Below are 8,600 nucleotides of genomic sequence, written 5' to 3' on the forward strand. Positions count from 1 at the left end.
TCTCCCTTCTCTTCATGACAGTTTGAATAATTTAGGGAAACCTTATGTTTACTGGAAGAGCAGGAACCTACTTTTTCAGCATAGTGCTTAAACCAGGAGGGAAAGGCAACATGCAAGCTGGATAACTGAACATCGGTTCCTACGACGACGTCATCAGCTGGATAATTTGAGGCAATCAGGATAAACAGGGTTCAAATCCGTAAAGTAAATCTGGAGATTCGGTTACACGAGATGACTCCTTCTTGGATGAAAGTGTGGCTACATCACAGACACACATCCACACAAGCAAGCAGCGGTAATATCATTTGTCTGCAACACCATTTTTTTTTTCTAATTCAATATGTGGACAGTTCCTGGATGTGATGGTAGACCCGGAGATAATAGATTATTCAGGCTTTGGAGTAAAGAGGAGATGGTATCTCGATACCTTAACATTTGTACTGAAAGCCACGTTATACAACGCTCTGACTCATGTCGCAAGGATTTCAATTCATAAAAGCTCGCCAATAGTTACATGAAACGTTTTAAGTAGACAAATGTTCCGAAACATTGCCATTACAGATTATTTTAAAAATCCACATTAAAAAGACCTGAAATTTACAGATTGTTTTTCTTCATTGTTGCACTATAAATACACCTTTTTTTTTTTAAATCTTGAATCTTATTTGTTTCTTCACCACACAGGTTACCATAAACAAACTCCTGTAAATGACAAAATGGTGAAAAGCATGTTTGATCTGAGCACAGTGTCCCCAGATCTCAGACCATCTTAAATAAACACAGACTGGGCAAAAAGAAATGTAATTTATCTCAAGTGAATCAAACAACGTTAATGTAAAATTTCAGAAATACACTGCAAATATTGAATGCATTGTTCATCTTTCAGTTTAAAGGCAGGTTAATCAGGCCCAATATGTAAAGGTCCAGTGTACCAACAAATATTTTAAAACTGGGAACAACTGGAATTAAAGTCAATTCTAATTGTAGGATTTGCAAAAATATGTAGGGCCTGGTTAAAAAAATAGTGCTGGTGTTCTGACTATCTGTGCTAACCAATAAATTGTCTTACCTTGTGGTAATGTGAATCTGGACACCCATGTTACATCACCCGTTGTGTTCTTGTCTAGATCTGCACTAGAACACAACAGACTCCGGTTATTCTCAGGGATTTTGGTCCTCAACGGCTCACGAATCGGTGAAATTAGCAAATACTTGAGGCCCCCATCTAAAAACATTTGTAACTACCCGGTTTAAAAGGCTCAAACAATCTTATAATGTATTAACATGCGCATGTATTAAAAAGACAAACGCGGAAGCTAACATCCACCGTCTTCATTTTCGCAGCGCTTTGGAGAACAGCCAATCAGTGCCGTTTATTTTTCGCATTGCAAATGCGAACCAATAGCGTTTCAAGCCACGTTGCACTGAAGTATTTCAGCATCCAAAAATGTACTTTCAAACATTTTAGATATTGTACGAAAAAAAAAAATTCTTGAATAGGTACATTTTTTGCACATAACTTGGAGTCATGTTCTGCAAACAAAATCTGCCAGTAGGAGAATCCTCATATAGATAGGACAAGCCCCATTATGAACAAACAAATTAGTTTTCCCAGAACTGCAGTGACAAAATAACATGTTCTTACCTTTGGGAGATCTTGAAAGTTGTTCTATTCTGGGTAGAGCTGATTCTTCTTTGAAGTGTGAAAATTTACTGTTTGATTGGACAGAAATTTGAAGTAGGGCGTGGTCACTCTGCAGACAGCTGCTTTAGGAGAGACCTGAGACCCGTCTTCTCTGGAGTTTCTCTGTTAGTTTCTCATCAAGTATAAAGCTAGAGAGACTTTGTTCTTTTCTACTTGAGTAAAGACAAATCTCTCTTAAGTTGTTCTTACGGTGTGGCCTGTGTCACTGGGTGTGCTGGCCTGCGCAGATACAGACAGATGAACACTGATGGTTCTGGTGCCAAAGAGTCTGAGTGGACTCCTAAAGGGGCTGTTAGGAAGAGTGTCGGGTCAATTTAGATAAAGTTCTGAAAACATGGAACCCAAAAGGATGGAGGTGGAATATGAACTCAAGCTATGGCAACACTGAAAAAGACAAGCCAGTACTGACCTAACATTGAATTTTAACCACAGTGATGTTGGTTTTGACTTAACTGAGAGAAGAAAAAAAACAGACTGGATCTGGGGAAGTAGAGTACGACACCCAGAGTGGTTCTACTGTGAACGTCAGGGATCCAAACAACGCAACAACCTGAGGTTCTGCGCCATTGTCCCATCTGGTACCGTTTTACTTTTGTGCATTGTAATGAATGTCTGGACATTTGGGTTTACTCAAAATGGACTGAATTCCAGCTTTGGTTGAACTCTTCAAAAGAACATACCTGACAAGAATCTAAATTTTGGTTTCAGGTTTCTGAGAGGATGGCTGTGACGGGTTTCTCAGAGCGCTCCTGCATCCTCACCTTGACGATGAAGGCGTGAGCTGAACGGTTGCCATGCCAAAAGTTGACCTCGTGTGGATTTGCAGGCTCTTCCTGTTGAAGGTGTTTGAAGTTTGACTCACTTCCTCAGATCTCACATGTGGCTTATATTTGCTACCCAAACACCAACCAGATCTGCGGGCTTCTTTGAAACGAATGGATGTAAACACGAACACCCCCTTGTTGCTTATTTCAAGCTTTGTAGTGGCACGGCTTTACACGGACATTTAAACGGCTCAAACCGAGGCAAATGAGGGTTGTTCGTCCAAACTGTGTGTGAGAAAGTTAAGAGGAAAACAAAAGGATACAAAGGGATTTCACAACACTGCTAAAGCTGCTGACATTGGCCAGCTACAAAATGCTCAATCTGCACAAGACGGGGAAAACAAAGAACAAATGTGGTTTGAAAATCATTCGAGTGTCCTCTCTCACTCATTCATGAGCAACAAAAAAAAAAAGAAAGGAAAAAAAAGAAAACATATGTGTTTGCCTGTCAGTTACACAAGTTTGTGGTGTGGCATCTGGCCCTGTTGTTGTTAACTGGCTCAAGCTCCATTTAAGAGTGTTGAAGAGATCAGCTCCAGTGCTTCTGCTGATGACGGACATGCGTTTGATACTTTGACTGGTCAGAGTGCTGGGAAATTCTGACATCCATCACCTCAAAACAAATAGAGGTCAAGCTGTTCGAAAGTATCCAAATCAGATGGATCTTCTTTCCGAATCTTCAGAGAAGTTAATATCTTTCCTTCAAGAGATATCTTTTACTACCTTGAAACAATCCAAGTCTTAAAAACATAATAGTTGATGCAAACAGCATTTTACAAATCTTTAAGCTGTTGACACATTTGCATTTAAAAAAAATAAATAAATCAAAGGATTAAACAGAAAATGGAGAGTGACTACTTTATGGAGAGATAAGAGGAAACAATCTTCACAACCTCATCTGTTCCAAGCTCTGGATCAAGAGTTAATCTTTGGAGAAGCAACAACAAAGACAACATGACTGAAGGTGGAAACTGTAAAAATGAAAGGCGAACATTTGCAAAAACTTTCCAAGAGAAGCCGCAGTCTGTATGGATTAAAGCTCTGCGGTTGCGCTCTTGACAATCCTATCCCCCAGTTTCTTTCGTCTCTGACAAAATGACGCCTGTAGGGCAGAAAGAAAGAGATACACATCTGAGGTTCTGTCACGCTGCGGCGCTAGAAGGACCACGTGTCACAAGGGAAGAACGACAGCGAGGGATTACCAAGGTATCCTATAGTAAGATGTACAACTCGGTGCCAAATAAAAATCACCTAGTCGAAATGAACTTGGTTTTATAGCAGGAAAGCAGTTCTGAAACAAAACATGGTAGAAAAGGAAAGATCTGTTTTAGTTTGATAAGCCGTGAATCACGAATTTACATCATCTTGAATAGGAATTCATAAATTCAAACCGTTTCACTACAAACTTACAAAATTCAATGTGTTTTATTGGACTTTCACATCATTGGCCAACACTAAGTGGTGCATGGTTGTGTAATCGAGGGAAAAGAAAACATCATTTTGTGTGATGGTGGAAGAACACCTGCAAGAAGCTGCAAAATATTCAGCTTCAAGCAGGACGACATCAAACGGATGGTTTAGATATCATGTTTTATAATAACCCGATCACAGTCCAGACCTAAATCCAACTGTAAATCCATAAGACTTAAAACTGATGTTCGGTTTTAAGTCTGACGTATGTTACCACAAGAAGAAAAACATAGCCTCGAAATTCCTCCAGCAACAAAGTCTGCAAAGTAATTGAAATGCCAAGCTAAACATTTCATATTTTTACTTGCAAAAACCCCAACTAAAAAATGATTACTTGCGCTGATAACAAAACAAAATACGTGGAGGTTTTCAAGTGTAAGGTGTAAAGGAGAGGCGAATACTTTTCCAAACCAGAATAATCTGCTATCTGAACAGAGTTTTTCCACCATAGCTGGAACCTACAAGCTTTAAAAACTACAGAAATTCCTTCCACCTTCCCAATCTTTAGGCCAATTATTTAGCACAGAACATGCAATACCCACCCAAACTTAACAACATGAGAGGCTTGGCTATGATTAATGTTACCTTCTGTACTTTGCTTGAGTGCCTCCTGGCACGCACATATAGACTCCAGAAAACCGCCCAAAGCTCACGACGTAGCCAAGGGCCTTTAGGAGAGGACTGAGGTGTATACTCTAGGGATGTGGGGAGGGGGGAAGAAAATAAAGCAAGGAAAGGGAGAGATGGAAGGATCACACAGAGCAACAGTAAATAACGTTACAGTATGAATAACGAGCTCCCTCTGTGCCAGCGTCTCAGCTGAACTAATGACAGAGACCTGTTTTAGATTAAGCCTCGCACACAAATACACATCCTCGTGAGGTAGGCATACAATCAGAAGAAGGATGCAACGAGTTTAGACGATCTGCTGTGCAGTTGACGTGGAGATGGAAACAAAGGCAGCAGATGGCATCCATCCGTTGCTTTGAATGTGCGACTAGATGCCATCCGTTTCCCTCTGTTGAAGCTTCACTCCTGTCCTTTCTGTGAGAAAGCAGTAACTTGATCCTTTCTTGGTTAACAGTGGTTCAGTTCCCCCACCTCTCCCAAGCAGGAAAACAACTGATATCTAGAAAAAAAAAAAAGAAAAAAAAAATCCTTTAAGAACCAATTGTGGTGCAAGACTGCCATCTGCTGTGAGTGGTGGGATCAGGCTTTATTTCAAAGAAAATGTGATTTCAGTGGTGTGCTTTCAGGAGAACACGACATGATGTTGACTTTATAAGGAATCGTATATGAGCTACAAATTTAAAACAAACTGTAGAGTTTGTCTTTAAACTCAACATTAAAACTAAGCCTCAGGTTTAAGTAGTTTGGTGTTTTATGAACACTGCCTGACAGAATAATTAATGCAGAGTAAACTCAGATTATTGCCTAACATTTTAGAAAAGAAAAGCCTGGGAAATAAAACGTTTCTGACATGATTAAGCTTTAAATATGCTGCAAGAAGCAAATTAACTACATTTGTGTCATTTGCTTCACTTTTTGATAAGAACGTCTTCCTGATATTACTTAGGAGAGGCTAACAGTTGGACAAACAGATGTAGCACATCTTAGTTGTATGAACAGAAACCAGCGAGACTGGAGTCAAATCTACAGCCAACACTCTGGTAATAGTGCATAAAGACGCCTGCTTTCGCAGGAGTGTTTCTTATTTTTGCTTCAGCCACAGTTCACATCCTCCCCTGCAGCTCTTGAGTCTCTGGCAAGTAGAGTGGAGGGCAGGGATGGGTGAAAGAAGGCGAGAAGGCGCCGAAGCCCTCAGTCTGCCTCCTCTTCATCGCTTCTCCAGTTTCTTGAATCTGGCTTCTACAAATAGAAAAACAAAAAAGATTGTTCCTTCCACAGATAAAAGCGTGTCCAGTCTCTAGAACAGATAACAGATTTCAGAGTTTTCCCACAGTGTATTATAAGCCTGGCGGGCCACCAGGCTTTACTTGTGCCCCCACCAGACTTAGCATTATTTATTTATTTTAGTTGTTTTTTTTTTAATAATTACCTTTTTAAGACTTTATAGTAGGTATTAAGGTATTAATCTTCCAGTCTTCCAATAACGCATAACTATCAAGTGATATTTTCAAATTTCCTGTCAACTTTAAACATTTTTTAACTCAAAACTATGGCAGCCGGCTGGATGAATGACTTGCCTTAGCGCCCCGAGCTCCGGGCTTAGCAAGTTTTCTGGGTGAAAGCCTGGATCTTATTTATGGTTATGATAAAAATTAAAACGGCTATAAGCGTTTTTTTGAAAGTAAAACTGCAATTTTCTTCATCACTAAATGCAGAAGGAAGTAAATTATAAACACTAACAAACAAACCTGTTTGTCACTTTTGTTCTCCATATAAATCACGTATTGTCGAGTGCATCATAAATGATGCAGCGCAATCAGAAAGTAGGAAGTTATATATCTGATCGTTTGATATACAGCCATTATTTTCCAACAATAAAAACATTCCTTTTGCAGTAATCTCTCATGTGCTTGTCCCATGTTTATCTTCCTCCTGCTGTCTTGCAGTCTGAGAACTGAGTGATAGGATTTACTGCAATAACTCCAGTTTCTAACAAAACTTTTTGTATTTTCTTAACATGTTGAACCAAATTGGGATGATATTGATAACTTATGTATCTTTTTAATATATAAAAAAAAATCATGATTTCTCAGCAGTAAATACGCTTTGGCATTTCTCTCTACTGTGTAGCGCATGTCTTACCCAGCTTCTTGGAGTATGCATCCAATTTGTATGCAGCCTGTTCGAGGGATGACACTTGCTCCTCGATCTTATTTATTTGGTCCAGGTAAGGCTGTAGGCTTGCATCTGAAACAAACAAACACACACACACACACACACACATAACCAAGGGCTCTTCAATTCAGAAAGGAATCAGAAATGGAAGAAAAAAAAAACTCTAATTCATGAATGTTTATTTTTATTTTTATTTAAATTATGCTACATGCTCACACTTGTTGTTGAGATCCTGCAGGTTCCGGCTTATATTGATGCTAATGTCCTTCATTTCCATGTATTTCAGACTTGTGAGCTTGTTCATGTTCTCCAACAGCAGGTAATCTTCACACGTCGCTGAGAAGAAAGTCACATTTGAGAGAAAAGAAACAACAGTAAAGAAAAATGGAATAGAAATAAGAATAAGTCGATTTAGAGACACACTTCTTACCAGCATACACTATTAGTTAATGAACACCAAACACCAGGTGTTTGTGAGATTTCTGGTGAACTGAAATTTGTCAAATGTATGCTTCAGCTCTAGCCAAACACATCATTTCCATTCATTAAGCATTCATAATTTTATAAATATTTATTTGACTTGTGTATAATTTAGGGTATTGAGAACCTTGCTGTTAAATATTGGTTTACTGAGAGCAGGTTTTACAAATATCCATTCCACTGAATAACTGCTGTATTGTGTCTGCAAGTATTTTGCATGTTTTATGTCTAAATTAAGTGACTTTATTGCCAGATCACTTTTCCATTTTGCCAGATCACATACTAGCATTTATACTTAAACGAAAGATTAACACACAATCCATGTGATCGGCAGTGATCGGAATCGGAAGCAAAAAACCTGATCGGAGCATCCCAAGTAACTTGCACAACAAGATTAACCGGATTCATTAGAAATGATGGCCAGAGAGGTAAAGAAAAACTGCTTTGGTAATAAGTAAAACAAGTCTGAGTGAAGTTTGGGAATATTTTTTAGAAAAGTGATAGGTGGTATCTAAATTAAGATAAGGTAAATACATTTTAGGCACGCTTAAAATTAGATTGCAGTACACAATGACAGCTTTAGAGAAAGAGCACAATGGTAGCACTGAGAATAGATTCAACACCTGTTAGCTCCCCTTGCAGGAAAATGGCCATCTTCTCAAACATGTCAGAGCACAGCTCGTTGATATCTGGCTCTGCGGGCTCCACAGCCTCCTCTGCGGTCTCCACACCTCCATCGCCTGGGCACAACGATTTGAAGCAGAACTAAATTATTAGGATGAAACCACGACTGCAATGCAATAAATCATCAATCAACAATCAGATAAAAGCTATATATATATATATATATATATATATATATATATATATATATTTGTTTACTGTGTGCTCCATTGTCATTTGGGTGCTAAGGAAATGCAAGGAAAGCACCACGTACTGTTTGCTCCAGGTTTCTTTGGCGCACTCGACGGGGCTTCCGGTGGATCGTCTGGGTGTTCAGCCGCAGCCGTGCCGCTAGCAGCTGCGATTAACCCCGCCGAAACGGCTGCTGGCTCCCTGGAAATACTGTCCATAGCTGCGGCTTCATCTCCAGTTGCAGCCATTTTGTTCCTGTTTTGTTTCGTTCATTATCACGTGAGCCCGGCGATCACGTGATGCACTCGCGGCGCGGCACAGCGACCAACGCCACCAGACCGCCCCTACTCACGCGCAATGCCACGCCCTTCTTTGTAAAACGTAAAATCTCTGTTCTGGTTTTGCTCTAGAAGGGATTTTTGAAAGCGTAGTGTTTATTAAACTTTTAAACAACTTTTTTT

General features: G+C 39.5%; 1 protein-coding gene across 1 annotated transcript; it reads right to left on the minus strand.

The window, feature by feature from the left end:
• Positions 1-5,172: 5,172 nt before the first annotated feature.
• bloc1s2 (biogenesis of lysosomal organelles complex-1, subunit 2) lies at positions 5,173-8,433 on the minus strand. The gene is made up of 5 exons (XM_007550601.2): positions 8,222-8,433; positions 7,908-8,024; positions 7,021-7,140; positions 6,772-6,876; positions 5,173-5,868 (listed from the first exon to the last, which is right to left on the minus strand). The coding sequence occupies exons 1-5, from the start codon at positions 8,385-8,387 to the stop codon at positions 5,837-5,839; spliced, it is 540 nt and encodes a 179-aa protein (XP_007550663.2). The 5' UTR covers positions 8,388-8,433; the 3' UTR covers positions 5,173-5,836.
• Between the last annotated feature and the right edge of the window lie 167 nt (positions 8,434-8,600).

Source organism: Poecilia formosa, unplaced genomic scaffold, assembly GCF_000485575.1.
Source record: "Poecilia formosa unplaced genomic scaffold, Poecilia_formosa-5.1.2 Scaffold37, whole genome shotgun sequence".
Lineage (NCBI taxonomy): Eukaryota > Metazoa > Chordata > Actinopteri > Cyprinodontiformes > Poeciliidae > Poecilia > Poecilia formosa.

Coding starts and splice junctions, on each gene's coding strand:
- bloc1s2 (XM_007550601.2), bottom strand. CDS start 8,387: ATGGCTGCAACTGGAGATGAAGCCGCAGCTATGGACAGTATTTCCAGG. Junction 6,877..7,020: donor GCAGGATCTCAACAACAAGT/GTGAGCATGTAG, acceptor TGTTTGTTTCAG/ATGCAAGCCTACAGCCTTAC. Junction 5,869..6,771: donor TGCATACTCCAAGAAGCTGG/GTAAGACATGCG, acceptor TTCTATTTGTAG/AAGCCAGATTCAAGAAACTG.